At 46.9% G+C, this 20,904-nt stretch overlaps 1 protein-coding gene across 5 annotated transcripts in view; it reads left to right on the plus strand.

The window, feature by feature from the left end:
* SCLT1 (sodium channel and clathrin linker 1) overlaps positions 1 to 20,904 on the plus strand; it is a 107,704-nt gene that overhangs the window by 64,669 nt on the left and 22,131 nt on the right. For 4 of the 5 annotated variants that reach the window (XM_045830946.1, XM_045830944.1, XM_045830947.1 and 1 more), the window contains 2 exons: positions 1,602 to 1,798; positions 20,332 to 20,410. In XM_045830946.1, the coding sequence (XP_045686902.1) occupies positions 1,602 to 1,798; positions 20,332 to 20,410 (276 nt within the window). Of the gene's footprint in view, positions 1 to 1,601; positions 1,799 to 3,219; positions 3,395 to 20,331; positions 20,411 to 20,904 lie in introns of those variants that run through there. The other variant, XM_045830948.1, reaches the window with a different exon arrangement.

The following is a 20,904-nucleotide window of genomic DNA, read 5'->3' on the forward strand; positions in this document are numbered from 1 at the left end:
GGGCCCCAGGGCAAACAGGTTTTCCGGGCGGCGACGGGCACTTACCTTGGGAGGCGGAGTTCTGACGCTGTGTAGACGCATAGATCACCTTTTGATACGTATGGGAGAGAGACAGAGAGACAGAAATAGACAGTCCCCCCTGAGATACCAAAAGCATGGCTTCTCCAGAGGAAGTGCAGGTTAAGGCAGGGAAGGAGGGGGAGCATACTGAAATCTAAGTTTTCAGAATGTAATAATTCAGAAAGTACTAGAATAGCAGGAGTCAAGGAGCCTCAAGAGGCTTGCCCAGCAGTAATGCAATACAGAGCCAAGCAATCAATATTGCTTTCCAGTGCCTGTATTCATAGAGTCTTACATTTCTGCTCCCGCCCCCCCTCGAGAAAGCAGATGTAAGCGTTCCAGGAAGCCCGTGGCATTCAGCAGGGGCAGGAGGACGGGCTGCGTTCGGGCTGCGTGCAGCCTGCCACCGAGGGCATGAACCTTATCGGTCACCTGGTAAGATCGGGGCACTCGTTCCTTCTTTTCTCAGTTTCGGAGGAACCTTATTGAATGAATTACTAGAAGCCGTGCCAGCTAGGACCATTTTCCAAGCACATCCCTTTCAAATAGCACAAGGTAGTCATTCTTTTTAATATTTCTTTAGGGTAGCAAGGTAGAGGTGGTCTGAGAGTGCACCGAAGGAGCTGTCCTCGGGGCGGTTTTCCCAGTTGGCTCGGGGATGGTGATAGGTCCGTTCTCCACGAACACAGGAGAAGGCGATTCGTGACGTGCCTTAGGGCATTGAGGCTTAGCTCTCCGCCTGGGTCGCAGCTGAGAAACATCCAGGGCATCCCAAGAACACTCGCTTGTATGCTCATTCTGCATTAAAAGGTGCTTTTAATGACATACATTACCTAGAGATTATACTGGCCTTACTTCCATATGAGATTCTCAAAGTCGACATAGCCTTTTTTCCTGAAAGGAAAACCCGTTTATACTATAACTAAACTGGTAAAGGAATTCCTTTATGTAATACTCTCTGACTTGGTAAAGCCCTGTGAAAGACCGTCAGGTGGAGCTCCCGAGTTGGTGAGGGGGCGGGGCTGTGCCTGGGCAGGGCCAGGGAGCTCACAGCCCCCGCAGGCTGTGCCTTGCCCTTTGTATCTCCTCCCTCCGGCTGTTCCTGAGCCGCCTCCTTTAAAAGAAACCAGTGAACATTTTTTAAATGGCTCGAGTAAAAACGCAACTCTCAGTGATGGAGAGCATGCACATTTTTTTTGTGGATTATGGCGACCAACGTGAAAGTAAGTGATGAGAGCAATTTCCCATCATGGAGGACACTTTGTTACTGCTGGCACTTTAAGGTGTTGGTGGGCAGTGCTGCAAAGAATGTTGGTCCATCGTAGTTCCGGCTCCACGGGGTGGTGACTGTAATACAGAGTACGTTTTCATCTGTGATCAGGACAAACTGTAAACATAATTTCTATATGGATTTCTTATCCAAGCCTTTGTGTGCCACGGACAGCCCAATGAGTGATCCCACTTGTGCGTATCATTGGTCAGTATGTCCCTGAGCATAACAGAAAATAAAGAGAGGGCGCTGTGCCCATTTTATCGCCCAGGTCAGTGCAATGGAGCACGAGTTCTCGGTGAAGGAGCATGGGTTCGAAGTGCAGCTGAGGGAGATGGAAGACAGCAATCGCAACTCCACCGTGGAGCTGAGGCGGCTCCTAGCCACGCAGCAGAAGGCGGCCGATAGGTGGAAGGAGGAAACAAAGAAACTTACCGAGAGTGCCGAAACTAGAATCAGTAATCTGAAGTAAGTCCACTGTTCGTTGTTTGATATGTTTTACAGAAGACATTAACCTTTAGTTTAAGGTCTGTGCCACAATCTTTTTGTAAAAATGTGTCATTCTGGACCTTGTACTTATATTTTTTTATTCAGAAAGTGTTTATTGAACCACTGTAAAAATATGAAGCATTGTAAACCAACACTGACATTGTCTATTGTTTGCAAATTTTATGAATATTCCACAAAATATGATTTTTGATTGGACATGGCAGTTTAGCATCTTAATGCTATTTTCATACAAGTCTAGCGTAATAATGTTCTGCAACTGCAACGCAATCTGCTTGTCCTGGGAAGACTAAAATTTTGGCTCCCTGGCCCTTTCAGAAGAGGTTGGGTGCCTCCGCCCAGAAGAACTTAAGCTTGAACGCTGAGTGGGCTGGAGTGCTGTGGAGCGGGGCCCCCACCCCAGGTGCGCCGGTGTCCGCTGCTTTTCCTCACCACCGGCTCACGTTCAGAATGGCCTCAGAACTCTTTGCTGTGTTTCCGTCTCTTTAATGTTTTTGAAGTGTTGGGAGTTTTTAGTGGATTGATTAATTTGAGTAACCTAATATACCTTTAGTGGATCCAAAAACATGCGGGTATTTTTAATGGGGCATCCCTTTAAAAATACCCCACCTCACGTGGCACCGCGACTGATGATGATACTTCGTAGTGAAAGCAGGGCTTCGGATGGCTTCTCTCTTACACAGACGGTGCGTGTGTCCGCGGTCAGCCACGGCACCCTGGAAGTCGGAATCAGCTCCAGCAGCAAAATAAATCCGTGCAGACTGTTGCAGGGAATTAACATTATGGTTATACGATATATTACTTCTAATTAAGAAACATTAGCAGTTAATTTTAGTGTTATTTCTTACCTAAAAGAAATACGCCTTATACCCTTGTTTTTTAACCACATCATTCTGAGTGAACTGTAGTGAGGCCAGAGGCAGATCAAGAGGAAGAGGAACCAGAAAGAGTTTCACAGTTCCTGTAGTCAGGGCTGCCGGGGTGAACACCTTTACTGTGGTTTCGGCTGGAAGGAGCGGGGCAGGGCGAATAGGTCTAGGACCGGCCCACCGGAAGCACTTCAGTGGGCTCGGAGACACGGGGACTGGCCCCGGCTGTCTGCTGTCCAGCTGTCTGCTGTCCGAGGGGCAGGGCCGGCAGGTGCGCGGTGGTCGGAGTGTGAGAGCCGGGAAGGGAGGTGGTGGGCGTGTGAGTTGAATCAGCTGCTCAGGAAGGGGACCGACCGGTCTCTAGCGAGGGCCTCGAAACCGAATCAAGACGACATTTAAAAACAACTATTTCACCTTGAAGCAAGTGACAGTGTAGTGTCCTAGGCCCAGGACGTAAGGGTACGTTATTCTAATGGGCCAGAAGTGTCTAACTTGGATGTATTTGTATCGCAGTGTTGAAATGGAAGATGAAAAAGTTTCTGTCAGATTGGCTGAGATCTTAAAAACATCTTGAAAAATGTAGCAGAATTTGTACCTGTGCTTCTTGCTTACCGAGCGTCTGAGGATGTTCTGTGAAGATCTGGCGTCCCATTTTCTAGTTTGGCTTTGATGACCAGCAACTACAAATCTACTCGGGCAGAGCGTTTGTCACTTGGCAGATATTTTGTGTCGAGTTGAAGAGAAAGGGAGGACCAGCCCTTCCTGGGTCCTATTACATTGGATTTTTCCAGTTCCCAGGAAAAAATGAGTAAATAAGCTTAACTTTACATTGTCATTATATTAAAAATAACATGTAGATTATTGAAAGTATTCATATATTAAGTCTGTAAGAATAGAAGCTCATTAATATTTCATCCATTTGCTGTATTGTGTTAGTAATCTTAAACTAAAAGTACCCCCATTTGCTTGGGTTTGGGCTTTCGGTTCCTCTTTAAAAGTATTTGGCACTTGGCTGTCTGTACCTTCACTCCATTTCCTAACCCTTCCCTCTCTCCGGGATCACTGCTCCACTGTCTGGGTGGTTTCTGGAGCCCCAGTCCTTTGTCCCTGGAAGCCACATTCCACAGTGAGCCAGAAAGAACTTCTATGACATAAATCTTGTGAATTCACTCTCCTCTCTCATCCCTTCCCGCCCACAGTTAGGAGCAAGTTGGCCATAGGCATATTCCAAACTGGCCGGTATATATGTTCCCATCCCACTTCTCACCACCTGCTACTTTTTCTTACTCTCTTCTACTTAAATTTTTAGAGACCCGGACAGGTGTGGCTCAGATGGTTGGGTGTCGTCTCGGGGCACATGCCTGGTTGTGGGTTTGGTCCCCTCCAGTGTGTCTCTCCCTCTCTTTCCCTCCCTTCTCCATTCTCTAAATAAATCTTTCAAAAAAATTGTTTTAGGTAAAAAAAAACTCCTACCACCTTAAGGTCCCTTTATTATAATGAGCATAAGAAACTAATGTTACCAGTTTCAAAGATCAAAATGACGTCCAAACCATCAGTCCTTTAAAAACAGCTGCTGGGTACCACACCAGCCAGTTCCGTTTTGTGGAACCACAGGGCAGAGTGGGAGGGGCCACAGATACTGCAGTGACTGCTGTGCCCGGCGCGGAATCTCACCTGTTAAAGACAGCAGCCCTGACAGACAGACGCAAATTCCCGCCGTGTGAGACTTCACAACAGGGGAGACAGGCAGTAAGAGAAATTCAGTGTGTGATGCGGCCATGACAGTTGCTAAAGAAAAAAAGCAGGCAGAAAAGGGCAGTCAGCAATGTGCGCATTTTCAGGGGGAGCGCTGTTTCAGATGGCTCAGTGGGGGTGGGGGCATCCTCCTCAGCTCGCCGGCCCCTCTTTCCCTTCTCCCTTTTGCCGAGCAAGCCCCGGTTAAATGTGCACTGTTGCCCAGCCTGTCCCGTCACCCATTCTGCCCACGGGTGACGGCTGGAGAAAAACCCAGCTGCGCTGGTGGTCTCACTTTAAATTCATGGTCACGAAAGGAAGGGCCCCTTAGCTGCTGTGCAGTCAGTGTGTATATCCTGCTCTCCTTGGCAACAGCCACGCCGTCTTGTCTTTCCTCAAACCTTCCACAACTCCTCTCCGTCATCACTTTCACTTGATAACCTCAGCTCTTTCTCCGAGAAGAGAGGAGCAATCTGAAGAGATCGCCCGGGACGCCCGCCACTGCAGTAACAGCCTGCCTGCATCCTTTCCCGAGACTCTGCCGTGGCAGCAGACAGGCCGTGTCTGATTGGCCAGACCGGCTGCTGCAGTGGGAGGCCAGGCCCTTCACCTGCCCCGTGGGTTCCCTCTCTGCTGTGCCTCCTTGTCGGAGTCTCAATCATATACAAGGAATCTTTTCTGAAATCAACTTTCCGTAAGATAAAATGCCTAACATAGCAACATGTAGTGGTGAAATAACCTGAGAGAGAAATAAGTAGAAACAACTCACGGACTACACAACTCCAAGCAAGCCACCCAAGCTTCCGAGGACCACCCCCACCCCGATGAGACCCTGCGGTGTGAGTCTGCCCGGACTGGCCCCCGGTGCTGGCACACGCGGTCAGGCGTGCGAGCAGCAGCCAGTGGATGGCAGCCCTGCCCGGCCCGAGCGGTCAAGCAGCGTTTTGTACCAGACTCCAGTTGTGCGCTTGAATCCAGGAAATACAGTGAGGACTGTTTTCACTCTCAGAGAAAACCAAGTCTTGGTAAACAACCTTCCAAACCCTAAATGAGTTGAAAATACCAAATTTCCAGTAAGTTAGCGATTTTTTTTTACCTCCTAGAAAAAAGGAAATAGAGTATTTACTTCAAAATCAAGAGACGAGTACCATCACTTGACACTGAACGTGGGTAAGAGTATTGTTTTTATCCATTGTGCGGTATTTCTAAAAATAGTTTTTAGCATCAGTACAAAAATTAACAAACCTCATCATTCCATCAGAGACCCTACATTCTAGTTGGGGACTTAAACCGTAAAGATTTACTTGCTACCAAATTTTTAGCAATTTGATCTCTACTTATAGTGAATTTTTTTTTTACCATTTCCGTGAATTTGAATTCATAGCAAACTCAATTTTTATGTCATTGCTAAGGACTTACAGTGTTCTCATAGCTTATTAAGCAATGTTTCAGAATTTATATGAACTCTTCAAATTACCCATTTGGCACCTAACTGAAGGCATTGTGTTCATTTGCAGTTTACGTGGAATCCTAGAACGCTGCGTATGTCTTCCCCAAATAGTCTCCATCCTTTATGCAGGACTCTGCATCTGACAGGGACCTGGCCCGCAACCCAGGCATGCGCCCTAGACTGGGAATCAGACCGGCGGCCCTTTGGTTCGCAGGTCCATGCTCAGTCCACTGAGCTATGACAGCCAGGACTGGAGTATCAATTTTAAAGCCTAAAAATTTTCTTCACGGTGTGAGTGACTGATTAAGATCTTCCCATAGAAGTCAGTGGGGTATATAAAAAGGGAATAAGCAAAAATAAATAAGCAAACAAACAACCCTCATCACCAGAAGAAAAGAGGGGTGGGAGGAGGTAGGAGAGCATAAAGGGGGAATAAACAATAATTACAAATATGAATTGGGGTGGTGAACACACAATACAGTCTACAGGTGATATATTAGAAAACTGTACCACATAAGCCTGTATTTTTATTAACCAGTGTAACCCCAATAAATTCAGTCTTAAAAAAAATAAGCTAAAACCATAGCTTCTAATCCAAGGTCTGCTCCACAAATGTATGATTATATATAAACCACTAATTTTTTCCAAGCCTTTACTTTATCTTCTCTAAGAATAAAAACATTCAGTTGCTATGGTTATTTATGAAATAGTATAAATATCAAAGCATCTCAGAAACTGTAAAACATCACACAAACATTATATATTATCAGAAATATTCTGTACTCATATTTTTTATTTTGTATGTATATTTAGTTGCCTTACTCTCCCTGTATTGCTAGTCTTCGACTGTCTGAGATATTTGCAACATCCTAATTTTTAGTTTTCATCATGATCTTATCTCTTGAAGTTCATGTGGATACTAATTGTTGTGACTGCTTTTCCTCTGCCATTCCAGTTCAGTGTAACACAGTTTTTAAGAAACCCACAACTTCGTAGAGAGAGAATCCTTCTCTGAATGCTCTTATTAAAGATCAGAGAGAAAGAACCAGGTTTTTCCAGCCATTGTCTCTCTCGCCTAGGTGACAATTTGGTCTTTGTTTTAGGGATTAAAACACTATTTTTATTAAATTTAAAGAACCCCATGTTCCATGGCATTTTTGGTAAGTTGAGTAGGTTAAGGAAGATTACTTAAAACCAAATTGGTTATCAAAAATGAATAGGTTACACATTTACATCCCTGAAATTTTTAGATCTAGTCATTTTCTTTAGAAATCTTTTTAAAGAGGAATAATTATGCTTAAGTTGAAATAAATATTTCTTGGTTATATGATAATTTTTATAAAGCTATAAAAATGTGAGAAACATTATATTCTCTCAAGGTTTCATTGCATATACAAGATCTGTCCAGAAGGTATCCAACCATGTAATATGACAAATAGAGACATTTATTGCAGAAGACACAAGAAACATTGTACACAGGACAATGATGCCTCAGTCCCCTTCAAAGTAGGCGCATTGGGACCTCACACAGTTCTCCCAGCCTCCATCAGCTGCCCTGTCGTATTTTCCTGAATCTCATTCACAGTCTGAAATCTCTTCCCTTTCAAAGGTGATTTTAGTTTTAGGGAAAGCCAGAGGTCTCAGGGTGCCATATCTGGGTTCAGTGGGGGATGAGTCACCTGGGTCATTTGATGTTTCACCAAAAAAACTGCATGAGACATGATGCATGAGCGGGCACATTGTCGTGATGAAGCTGCCAGTCACCACTTGCCCATAACTGCAGCCTTCTGAATCGTCCAAATAGTTTCCGCAGAGGAATGTTCAAGCTTAACGCAAAACTGAATGCCGATTTGTTGCTCTACTCATTCAGTCATTTTGAATGCAACAACCACACAGTACACATGCTCACTCAATGGCGTCTACCTCCCCCACTGACTAGTACAGTGAAGTCATCATTGTTCACACATGCGCTCTGCAGTCCACTCTCCTTGGCTGCCAGGTCACATCATTGTTATGCAAACTATCAACAGTGGCAGGACTTTTTCTGGACAGCCCTTGTAATTAGGTTTTGCACAGGAAAATCTGGGTTTCACAGGGCATACTTAACTTTTATTTGACATGCCTGTGTTGGTTGTTTGAACCACAGGGTTGGAAATGAATACATTCCAACATACTAAGAGAGAGTTTCTGCGCATCTGCTGTGTCGCTAAAAACGTGTCCATATGCTCTGACATGTCAAAACTAAAATGTTTACATTCAAAACAGAAATATTTTCACAAGATTTTGCATGAAGACTATTTGCATTCATAAAAGGGTTGAGGAAAATGTATTTATTTTCAGCATGCGAGGAGGCAGGCGGTGCAGCGTTACAGGTAGGAGCACTAGCTCTGGAGCCAGTCCAGCCCGGACGTGAACCCCACCCAGCCCAGCCCTTCACACTCACCTGTGAGTCCCCCGTGTTGGTGTGAGTTTTTATGTATGTGATCAAAAAAAATGTGTAAGGTGTTCACTCCGGGCCTGACAAGTGAGATATTTAGGAAGGAACAGGAAAAGGGCTTGGGGAATAGCCTTGGTAAATGCTAAGAGATTGCTGTATCCCAAGTAAACCCAAATACAATGCATGAGATACACGTATGAGGAGCCTACATGCTTATTTCATTTTTAATTGTACAAAAAAATGTGCTAGGTCTAGAGAACACCAGATTTTAGGCGAGATTTACATATTTGCGACTTGCATCCTCTTTGGAGACGTAAGTCATACTGAGGCATATGTACAAAATCAGTCACAAATCTTTCTACAATAAAAAAGTATCTGCTGAAGTATTTTCTCTATACTTCACCTGTTGATTATAATACAGAATTGCGTACCAGCCATAGTTTATCATTATTGAAGTAGGAATTTACGTTTATTCCAGTGAAAAGTGTGTCGTGAATGCGATGCTCTCCCCTGGACGCCTGTACAGTAACTTCCACTACTAACCATCCGGCACTAACCATGGTTAGCTTGGGACTGCGCCAGCAGTGCACCAGGCGACCTGCTAGATGGCATTTCTGTATCTGTGGGAGCGGATTCATTGGTTTTCCGTAGAAGTGGTTTTGTTTTGGTTTTGTTTCTAGAGTGATTCAGTGACCACGGTGCAAGTCTTCGGTCCACTGTGTCTCTTATTAATGATAAATTACAAAATAAACTACAGAGCAATATATTGAAAAATCTAATACTCATCTGACTCCCTGTAAGGGTTTTTCTATATGTACCACCAGTTTAGGCATTCTGCCATTCATATAAAACGTGTTCTTCGTCGCTGTCAAAAGTGAGCTTCTCCGGGTCAGATCCCAGCACCCTGCTTCCCAGCGCGCCCCTACTGCGCGCATGGAGTGACAGAGCTTCCCCCCAAGCTGTGCCCTTTCACAGCATGTCCTCTTCACTCCGTGACAGTTCGGTGCTCGGGCAGTCACTGCGTTCCTGCCATCTGTGTGTCCGCCGACTCACCCTGGTTAACGAGCACTAGGGACAGAGCCAAACACCAGCGTGGCCACCAAACCCTCAGGAGGCTGGAGTCCTCTCTGGGCCAGTTTTGCTGCTACCTTAGGGAACTTCCGTTGCTTCTGACAGCGGACAGTTAAATATAATTACTGGGTACTTGTGATTTCTTAAGATCTACCCAAAAGTGGGTATAGCCATAATGAAATATAACACACATTAATTAAAATAATTTTTCCTTCTTAGTATCAGAAGCTTTTGTAAAATGTGATCTCCTCTGCGGTATATATTCTTTCATTTTGAAGTTTGCTTTAATTTGTAAGATTTTATTGATTCTTTTATAATTATCCCCCCTTCGTTACTTTTTTTCTTGAAATCTGTGATACAGAGGATCTCGAGCTTTCAAGAAGAGACAGTATTGATAGTTGCTTATTGATGTATAGCATTCATAACTGTAATGTAGCCGTACTGACCTTACTTGAATGATAGATTGTTATTTTTATAGATTAAATTTTAAAACTTTGTGGGGGGGTGAAATGAGATGGCATTCGTCTTGCTGACACCCGAGTAGACAAAGCTGTGCAGTGGCATTGCTCGGGACAGACCGTTTGGACAGGACACAGAAAACAGGCCACGTAAAACTGGACACTTCATTCATGATGACATGCATGTCAGATCAGCGGTGAAAAGATGTTGCTTGGAAGCATTTAGAATATTTCTCATCCCATATGTAAAATATATTTCAGGTGGATTACAGAGCTAAAGAAAAAAGGTATTAAAAGAAATGGCTATGTATATTATCTTGGAACATAAAAGTTTTTCTAATCAAAATACAAAACACAGAGCCTAATAAAGAAAAATATTGATTAGCCAAAAAAAATTTAAATTCCGTATGAAGGTACCAAAGATAATAAACCAATGACAAGAATTAAAACAAAGGATTCACATGAAGAATCCGTCAAGAGTTCAATAATTAAGAGAAAGATTAACAGCCTAACAGAATGATGGACGGAGGGTGTGAGCTGGCAGTTCACAGAAGCGGAAATACAGAGCGAACGTACCAGCCAGGTTCGGCCGCACGGGTCAGGGAAGGGATGTAAATTTAAACTAGAATCCTACCCAGCAAGTTGACAGGAACCCACGAGCAAGCACACAGGGAAGCGGGAACCATGAACCGGTGCACAGCGCTGGTGGGGCCGGCAGACCCTTTCTCGGGGGGGGCCGGTCACACCTGCGGCCGCAGGAGTCTGTCCCCCGAAGCCCTTGCACGTGTGCGGACGTGCAGTGACACGCCTGTGCTCGCTCCCCGTCAGGCCCCGCACGTCTTTAACCGGGCCCTAGAGGTCGCATCCTTCTCTCTGGGGGGTTTCTCACCCCATCCCACCTTTCATACTTCTTTTGGAATTACTTTCCCAAAAAGCAGATCTGATCCTGGCCCTGCCTGCTTTACCGCTTCTGTTTTATTGTTGCCCGTAGGATTTTTACAAACTTCCCTTCGCCTAACGTATTACCAGCAGTCTGCCCCTCTGCCTCTGTCACGCACGTCGCTTGTGCGGTGGCCTCACGGCACAACCTCCCCAGTGAAAACCAGAAGCGCTCAGCCGGCCGGCCCTAGCCCGCACTCCCTTCAGCCCTCCCCTGTTGGTTGAGTGGCCTGGCTCCTTCAGTACTGAGGATGCGGCAAAACCCAAGGTCCCCAGACCCCACTTTCTTTGAAGATATCAGATTAGTGATGGGAAAGTGAAAACTAGCAAATATATATAAGTTGAAAGTCAGATGACAAGTACATGCAGAAAATTAAAATAAGGCAACATGATAATGAATGGGTAGGCAGACACCTGAGACAGGTAGACAAGTAAGACCTTGTGAGGAAATTCATCTTAATGTGAGATCTAGTGACAGCAAAGGCTCCTGCCATTTACACATCAGGAGAAAGAGCATTTCAAGTAGGGCAGCTAACGTACGGATCCCCAGGCAGAAGGACCCCGGGTAGGTGTGAAGTCACAGGAACACACGTGGGGTGAATGCAGGCGTGGCAGATTTGGGCAAGGTGTTCTGTTAAGTAGTGACAGCCACCACAGCAGAGAGACTCTGAAATCCCAGGGGCTGAGCTCACACCAGGAAAAGGGGCTATTTCTTGCCTATAGGACATGTCTAGGGCAGTCTGGCGAGAAGGCTCTGCTGTAGAGGCTCCGCCGCCGTGGAGGCCTGGTGTTCTGAGATCACTGGACCAGGGAAGGGGGGTCGGAGGGGAAGGAAGAACGATGCTGACTGTTAGCTACGGTCCCCTCCGAAGTGACTCGCTTCCCTCCCTTTCACCATCACCGGCCGAACTCGTCTGACCTCACGGGGCACGGAGATGCCCGCGGAGCACGTGGGTGTCCGGTGAGCACGGGCTTTGCTGCAGTCCAGGACCTGACCGTGTATTAGCCAGGTTACGGAGTTTTTCAGTGCGAGTGGAGGACAGTGGGCAGTTTGGAAAGAAGGCATCTGATCAGATCTTTTCTTAGAGACCACCCTGGCTGCTGGAGGGAAAATAGAAGTTAAAAAGCTGGGAAAGGGCTTAGAAGGCTAGTATTGCCGGAGTCTTGTTAAGAGACGGTGGTGGCTTAGACTGAGAAGAAAGGAAAAGGGGGATCATTGGGGGTCTTTTTTTTTTTAGAGGTAATCAAAAGTGTTGATGGGCCCATTGTGGAATGCGACAGCAAAGAGAGGAAGTGGGAGGATTCTAGGGGTCGTTTGAGCACGCCGTTTCTTCCTGGGGGCACCTTCTCCCAGCCTCCAACCTGAAACCCCTTCCTTCCCTCCAGACCCATCTCACACGTCTTTTCTGGTCCTGGAAGGCGTTCTCACTCCCCGTGAGGACAGAGTCCCCCCTTTTCCTGCCTCCCACACCACTCTGCTGGTCCCACTCTGTGGCGCTTACGGACTTGCAGCGTGACCACCGTTTATGCCCCTCCCTTCTCCAAGACCGTGAGCTAACATCCTTGCTGGGCACATAGCTGTTTAAGAAAGATTGTGTTTAATCAATGAATGAGCAAATATCCAATATATAATATTTTCTTCTCTTGTCCAAAACTCTATGTATATATGCAGTTACACAGCATCTGAGCCCAAGGAATTCTCTATAATCTCTAAAACATCATTCTTGGCTATATATCTGTAATGTTTGGCTGCCATACTGCCTTTTTTAAGTTTTTTTTTCTGTAAATTAACAGGATGAGAGGCAGCTGCAGGTACTGGCAGATTACAAAATGTGTAATTACTTAAAGTAACTGAAGCATATTATAGTATAATTCAACAGAAAAAAAACCATCTGGCATGCGCTATGTTAATTTGTCATGAGAGAGCTTCTCGGAACGCACTCGCCGCAGCTGGCGGCCCGACGTCTCCCGCGACGACAAGTGCACCTTTTGTTCGCAGCTCTCGTCTGCTTCAGAGTGGAGTCCTACGTGACCTACTCTTCAGACACCACTCGAGGATTTCATGCATCGGGGAGGTTTTCCCTGACACTGCATCAGCCAAAATATGTATATGGCTCACCCTTACCTTAAACTGTGCCTCAATAATGGGACGATCCGAGCAATTATAGTAATTAGTTATAAAGCCTAAGATGTTGGCCCAGACTTCGAGCTCATTCCATGCCTTAAAGAACCATAACTTCTTTTATAGAAAGTGTCTGTGGTATTTTCAAAGCGATTAATGCACTATAGGGACAACCTTGCTTTCAGCCTTGTGACCATGCCTGTGCAGTTACTGTATGTGCTGGAAATACTGAGAATTGAAGTGCTTTAGCACGGAAAACCTCTCTGCGTGGGTTAGGAGACCCACTCTGTGACAGGCAAGCAGAAAACGACTAATTAGTATTACAAAACAGCACCTCATGCTGGCCTTTTGGAAATAACCTGTATTTCCAACCCTCTACTGCGCATTTTCGTAGGTGCCTCAAACTCGATATATTGAAAGCCGGGCCCGCTGCTCCACGCCCGGCCCACACCTGCCCTTCCTCCCGCATTTTCCTTTCCACGAGCGGTGATACTTCCCCGGTCGCGCAAGTAAAACTCCAGACATCATCCTGAAGGCCTCCTTCTCCTCGCTCCCCTAAATCAAGCACTGCTCATTCTGGCCTCCCCACAACCCTGAAAAACATCTCTCTTGAATCTGTCCCTTCTCCTCTAACAGTTCAGGCCACCCACGTTGCCCACCTGGGTCGCTGCTCTAACCCCCAGTTTACCGCAGTCACTGATCCTTACTGGTTTTCCCGCTGCAATCAGCGAAATCTTTGGACACTCAAATTTAATCACGTCACCTCTCCTCTTGAAACACTTCGGCATCTCCCTATAGTGTCGGTGATAAAGTCTGCATTTCCTGTCAAGACACAGACGGTCCTTTGCAATCTGTTTCCCTGCGTTTTCAGCTTCTTCCGCTCTCCCCACCCCCACCTTCCAGCCGCTCTGTGTCTCCCGTTCATACGGCCCTGCGTCCGGCTTTCTGGGCCCATCACCCTTCCTGTTTTCCTGACCTTCACACATGGCTCTGACGATGACACTCTTCCCTTTCTCCCCTGCTTCTGTCCGTCTAACTGCTGCTCATCTTTCACACATCGGCCTAAAAGCCTGCTTCCTCCCCCGTGCCTTCCCCATGGTCTCGTAGCACTGCTGACTTTGTACAGCAGCGGATGCCCGTGTCCTAAACCCAGGAGCTTCTCAACGCGGCTGGTGTTCCTTACTGTCACTGGGGTGGCGACGGGGTCTCCCCTGAGCCATCCCACCAGCACCAGCATAGTGCGTAGGACGTAACGGGCATTCATTTCAGTCTTTAGTGACCCAGGTGGACTTGACAATTGTCCCAGTCTCATTGAAGAGCAGCAGCTAAAATGAGATGCGAGGAAATTCATGCACAGTCCGTAATTTCGAGTGCATTCTTCACATAACTTCTTGAAATAAGCCTCCTATGAAAGTTACTTACAAATAGAAATCTAAATCATGTTGGTTTTTCTAGGAGCAGTCTCTCAAATTCATTATACCCCCTGATGGCCACTGGGGAAATGTAATCACTGAACTGTCTAGTTAGTTGTGATATGAGAGCAAGTGGGCAGTGAAAATGTCGGAAAAACAAGTTACAGGCCATTAGAAATGCTACTATTGAATGGATGAGGTGACTGGTTATGGGGCATGAACTAAAACCTGCCCAGACTAGAAACCACCTTCTGCATGCCAGGCACCGTTGTGAACGCAGCTTCCTTCTGGAGCCCTGAGTCCGGTGGTGGGGAGCGACAGAGGGGGAGGGAGACCAACCCACAGACGAGGCGAGTGTGGGTGTGGGCAGGGGCACGAGGAGCCAGGCACAGGGAGGTGAGAACAGTAACCGGCGCAGGGCGGGAGCTGGGCGACATAGCCTGTTTATTTTTTTAAGTCATCAAACAGTTGGCCGGCCTTTGAGCTGGGTCCTGGAGGATAAAAGAAATCAACCGCACGGAAGAGCCAGGAGAGGGTTCCAGGCAGATGGGAAAGGAGCGAGGACAAGGGCCCAGTGTTTGAAGGGGGGACCCGTGTCGTCACCGTCTGGTGAGCCAGGGGAGAGGCCACCGGGCAGAGTGAGTGAGTGAGTGAGTCAGGGGTCCCCGGTCAGGAGAATTTCGTGCGCTATTTTAAGTAAGATATTTTTACTCTCAGTGACATATTTAAGACTATTTTCAGGTAAAGTCCAAAATGCAGCAGTGGGAAGTCATTGGAGGATTTTAAACATCCTTAGATCTTCGGAAGACCACTTTAGACCAGCTCTCCACATTGTGTGGAAAAGAGACTCGAGAACAGGCAGAAGGGGAGTCGGGAGACCAGATGTGAGGTCGTTACAGTTTTCAGACACTAGATGATAGTGGCTTAGAACAGAACGTTGTTGTGGAGACAGAGAGAAGCGAGCAGTTACGCATTATGTGAAGGAGGTAGGACAGAGCTACTGTGCAATCAAACACAAGGGATGAGGGAAAGGGAGGGGTCTAGGCTAATGCCTAAGCTTTGGTGGAGGCTGTGGCAGGTGGCATGGCATTCACTGGGAAGGAGAGACCAGCGGTCTGCACTTCGGACAGGCTGCACGTGAGGCGCTCCTTGGTGGCCTGCAGGTCCTGGACTGGACGGGCTCACCCAGGGGGAGTGCGCAGCTGGGAGAGGGGGGACCTGGGGCCAGGAGCAGGAGCGCTCTGATGCATGCCTGCAGCTGGCCTGCCTGCTCTGGCCTGTGGTGTCCTCCGTTAACTGCAGGAGATTTGAAACCTGAGGATGAATTCCCTTTTTTCAGTAGTCGAGTCTCTGGAAGCCATACCAAAAGTTGAAATTACAGTGTTTGCAATTCATGATCATTTTGCCATCAAGTTAGGATTAAATTTTTTCCAGATAACCTTTCTGCCTTTTAGATCTTCATATTGTATGATGCCACAGACACATGCTTTGCTAAACTCTCTTGTAATGACCGGACTTAAAATGTGGGGCAGTATGATCTCGCTGAGAGATCATTTTGATTAAAACACTGGTATGAACTCCATTTTTTCATTCAATTACTTTATGACATTAGGAACATTAAATAACTACTCTGAGTCTTAACTCCTTTACTTACATGTTGAGAATAATAGCTACTTTGCAACCTTGAAGTAATAGTAAGGTACCACGGAAAAGTTAAGGTGTAACAGAAGACCCTCTTGGCTGATGTCCACTTAATTACCTAATGGCCCAAACCAGTGAACCACGGACCCACACCAAGCACTCTGACCCACGCCCAGGACATCCTCCACGCCCCGCCCCCACCCCCGCCCCACGGGATTCCCCCTTGCTCCCCAGGAGTCGGTGTGTTTGTTCGCACACCAGGCTGTGCCGGCCATTCTTGTTTGGAAAATATGTGACTTAACTGAATAAACCAGTGATTTCTGAGTACCGAAGAGACCAATAACCCAGTGATACAGAGCACAAACAGAGAAAAATGGACCAGTGGTATACGAGCACACAACTAAGTTTCTCTTAAACCTTAGTTGTGTACTTCGGGGGACTGGCTGTTGAATTGGGTTTGGACAGGCCGCTCCAAAAGAACAGAGAGAGTACTGTGAAAAATCTGGAATACTTTTGTATTCAGATTGCTTGTCAAGTACCTTTAAATTCCGGTACCACATTAATGGAGCCAGAAGTGGCAATAATTATAGATAAAATTCTATGGATGCGCCTTGTGAAAGACATTCAGCATTGAAACATTCCGGTCAGTGTGCTCCTACTTTTTTTTTTTTTTTTAACTATATTCTAGGTGGAAAGGCCAGACCAAATCCTTCTCTTTCCCGAGGCGTCAGACTCCCTAAAAACAAGAGGAGGTCTGTGGGCCCCGAAAAGGGCCGCAGACACACGGGGCCTTGCCCTACTGCAGTCTCGGGCGTCTGTGGACGAGCCTGGCGCCTGTCCGTGGGCCCCCGCTGCAAAACCCCTGCCTCACGTCCTCACCTGCCACCTGCTCGCATCTCGCACTGGAGAACTTGATGACTCCATCAATCTTGATTATAATATTTTGTTTACTAAATCATGCGATGTTATTTTTTTAGTTTTACTTAGACAGAAGGTAGCAAATCAATTACATTTTACAGCTGCATTTCTAAATTGTGTTTGTATGTGTGACTGGGATGATTTATCACACACATAAGTTATGTAAGTGAACTGAAAACATCAGAACAATGAGGGCTAAGTGATATCATAAAGAATTCCTCATTCTTATATACTTAGATTAAACTAGGTAGAAGATAATTTTACCTTAAGCCTTATAACATATAGTATGCCGGAAATTATACAGAAGTTGGGAACAGTTTCATTTAAGTTCTTTAATTAGTGTGAAGTACTCTTTAAGTACCATAATGTCATAAAGAAACTGGAGGTGTCATCCGTTGTTACACCTCCTGGCGGGCTGCACTTAAATCACCCCTGACAGGCAGCAGTGTTTCTGTTTTTAAAGATTTCCGGGGCAGAGATGACATAGATGTATTTGGCAAGGGTTTCAACTGTAGTGCCACTGAGAAACTTTCTGGAAAGTCGTATTTAATGTTTTTCCCAAATCACTGATGATATTGGGAACTGCCAGTGATGATCGCTGATGAAGAGGGCGTTTCTCATGGATCAATGGATCACACAGAGTCAGATCCTCCCCTTGGGTCTCCCGTCCCCGTCACCCCCCCCCGCCCCCCCGCAGTTACATGACCTGGTGGAGGGAGCAGCAGCTACGGAGCCCTGGCCAGCGGGCTCCAGGAAGGTCTCCAGGGACAGAGCTGGAGAAACCCCTTCTCTCTTCGCCCGTCAGTGCCTCCTGAAATGTCGTCAGAAGTGAGATGGAAGGAAACACTTAGCAGAAAAATAACCATTTTTCTAGCCACTTCAAAATCTTTGTAGAAAGAAGCAGAATATACAAAAATCTAAATAAATAAAAACAATATTTATCTAAAATATGTTTTGCGGTAGATTCCTCAGTAAATGTTTGTTGAGTAAATAAGGAATAAAATTTTCTAACAGCTAGGTTTTCTACAAAGTTAGCCTATAAATCAAATATTTATTGAATTTCTGCGTGCAGATAAACTGTTGCAGATACCGTGGAAACTAACAACCCCTTTTTAAAAGTTTCTGTTCTTGGAGGGGGGGGGGGGTGCGCCCACACATAGCATAGCTATGCATGCCCACACGTGTGTAGACCACTATTCAGCATCGCAACACAGGGCTGCCGGATGCTTTGCACGTAACATAAATGTGAAGCTTTGGATGAAGATGAGCCGGGAAGGCGGCGTGGAAAGAAGGGCGGCAAGGTGGCATCTGGAGAAAGCGCGGGACTTCGGTGGCAAAGCTAAAATCGCGGATTAGGAAACGGGTGCAGCCGGAGCCTGAGAGCGACGCACACGCGGTTGGTTTGCCAGACAGCGAGAGCCTCGCGAAGTGCGTGGAGGTCGGAAAGATGACTGACACGGGACTGGGGAGGACTTCCGACGCCCGTGTGGACTTCTTTGGTGGCGGGGGTCCCCGCAATGATCGGTCACGGACAGCGGGTTCCCCCGCGTGTCGGACAACCGCGCGGCGCTGCCCGGGTCCGGCCAGGGCGCAGCTGTGCACGCTGGGCGCCGCCCCGATGGCACTGGCGCGGAGACCGAGCTGGAAGGACCGGGCAACAGAGAGACGTGGCAAAAGAGGGATCCGGTTAGGGGCAGACTGGCTGCTGCGTGGGAGGGGGAGTGAGGCGTGGAGTGCGCGGCTTTGCGGCCAGGCCCCGCTGGCTTTTTCACTTTATGGAAAACGGTAGTATTTTATTAGACAGCGCTAGTGTCGTTCAGGTGAACGGTCACAGGTCTGCGGGTGAGCGGCTGAGACGTTGGGCACGCTGCAGGTGCTGTCTGGAAGGGCCTCCTGTGGGCCGGACGCCCGCCGACTTCGTGAGCCTGAGCGTGGTTCCGCCGCCACTCCGTGGGGTCAGAGGTCACTGCTCCTCGGCGGCCGCGCAGGACTGGCACCTTTCACTCCACTTGACCCAGAAGACTCGCCGCTGCAGTCATTTTGCTTTTCTGTTGTGCGTTGTTTTGTTACGGTGGGGATTCCAAACCACGTGACAGACTGAAAAATAAACAGAACAAATGTATCCGACTTGATCACCGCCACGGAAGTAAAGCCGAGGTTTGCCTGTCGCAGAACCAGCGACCGATCCTGGCGCTCCGCGGAGCAGCTGCCCGGGCCGGGCCGGGGACCTCGCCGAGTCAGACTGGGCGAGTCCCGCGCGGTCTCTCAGTTCTGTGAGGGCGGCGGCGGCTCTGCGTTCTGCACCGTAGACCTCGCACTTGGCCCAGAGACGGGTCAGTAAATGTTTGAGGAATTGATTTGTGGACATTATTATTTGTTCTCGCCTGTGTGTTTATAGCAGATTGCTTCTGGATTTTAACAACTGCTGTTCACTCTAACACAGGACACTCGAGAGACCAAGTTTTAAGCTGTTTGTGGAGCTCCTTGGGGGCGGGGGCGGGGGGGGGCGGGAATCAAAGCTGAAGTTATTCTGAAAGTGTTAATCTGTTGATTTCTTTTAAGGAGCAGAAGGTCAAAGGATAACATCCATCTTGAATTACTATTTTAATTCTCAGAAATTGAGTCACTCTCTTTTTCAGCTCTTTTTAAGATGACATTGTATCTACTTCTAACCTGAGACCCTTGAAATTATCTGGTTGAAAACAATATAATCCGTATATATTGAACAGGGAAGAGAAAGTTCTGTGCATGAGAAATTTCCAGCTAATAAAGCACAGAGGGTATTCATGTATAAAATGCAGCACATGTGCAACCAAAGCAGACAGAGGCCTGACCCTCCTGCGTAAGGGGCGGCGGACGGATTGGCCTTGCCTGGCCGTGCCCGGGGTTGAGCCCCCCCCAGGAAGCACCACGTGGGACTCTGCAGCTGAGAGGCACGGTGGCCGATGGGGTCCTATACTAACCATCCCTGTGTCTGTTTAATAAGAGAATACTTCCCTTTTAACGCCAGAGAATACTCAAGATGATAATACTGAAGACACTTTGGCACTTCTAATTTTTTGCCACAGGAGGGGTTCCTGAACATAAAATGTACTGTCTTAACCATTTCTAAATTGTGATAGGATATGCATAACATTAAATTGTGATAGGATGTGCATAACATTAAATGTATCAGCTTACCCACTTTCAAGTATAGAGTTCAATGGTGGTGTGTATTCACAGTGCTGCACAGCCGGTCTCCAGAATACGTGTGTAAGAAATGAATGAGTCCTTTAGATGTGGTGCATTTAGAAACTTTATTTTGCAATACAATATTTTTGCAAATACAATATTTTCGCTCAAAGCATGAATGTGTATCTCACTAATAAAGATTCCATTTTGTTCTTTTTTTTTTTTTTAAACAAACCCTCCCTCCCTCCCTCCCTCGCTCGCTCGGCTGATAGGAGTGAGCTGAGTCGACAGAAACTTCACACCCAAGAGCTGCTTTCTCAGCTGGAAACTGCGAATGAAAAGGTAGCCGAGGTAAGATAATGACTCTCCCGGAAGTGCTTCTGCTGCAGCGTGGGGTGCACGTTAGAGAATTGTACTTGAGCCGAGCCCAAATCAATTCTGTACTTGGAAGTGGCCACACAGACGTGAGGATTTCTCGTGGAAATCACCCACACCCTGGAAGTGCACACATGACACAATGTGAAGAAAAGCTTTGAGCGTCAGCGACTCATCACATGTACGTGACCAAAGCGGGGAGCTGGGGCCGAGGCACGGGGCTGCGCTCCAGAGACCCGCCCTCCTGACGTCCCTGTGCGTCTGGGCTCCGTCTGTGACCGTTCCTCTCGCTTAGTTTTCATCCTTCGCAGGAGACACACAGCAAATACTGTGGCCCGGTGGAATATATTAAAATACTGCTTTAGATTCCTTTAGAGCTAAATGTAGCAAGAGTTCAGTTTTTTTCTGCAAAGTTCTAAGGAAGTAAACATCTTCTAGATTACAATTAGAGCATTCTAGAACTCGAGTTC

This window comes from Phyllostomus hastatus, unplaced genomic scaffold, assembly GCF_019186645.2.
Source record: "Phyllostomus hastatus isolate PE091 unplaced genomic scaffold, TTU_PhHast_1.1 phas_contig_159, whole genome shotgun sequence".
Taxonomy (NCBI): Eukaryota; Metazoa; Chordata; class Mammalia; order Chiroptera; family Phyllostomidae; genus Phyllostomus; species Phyllostomus hastatus.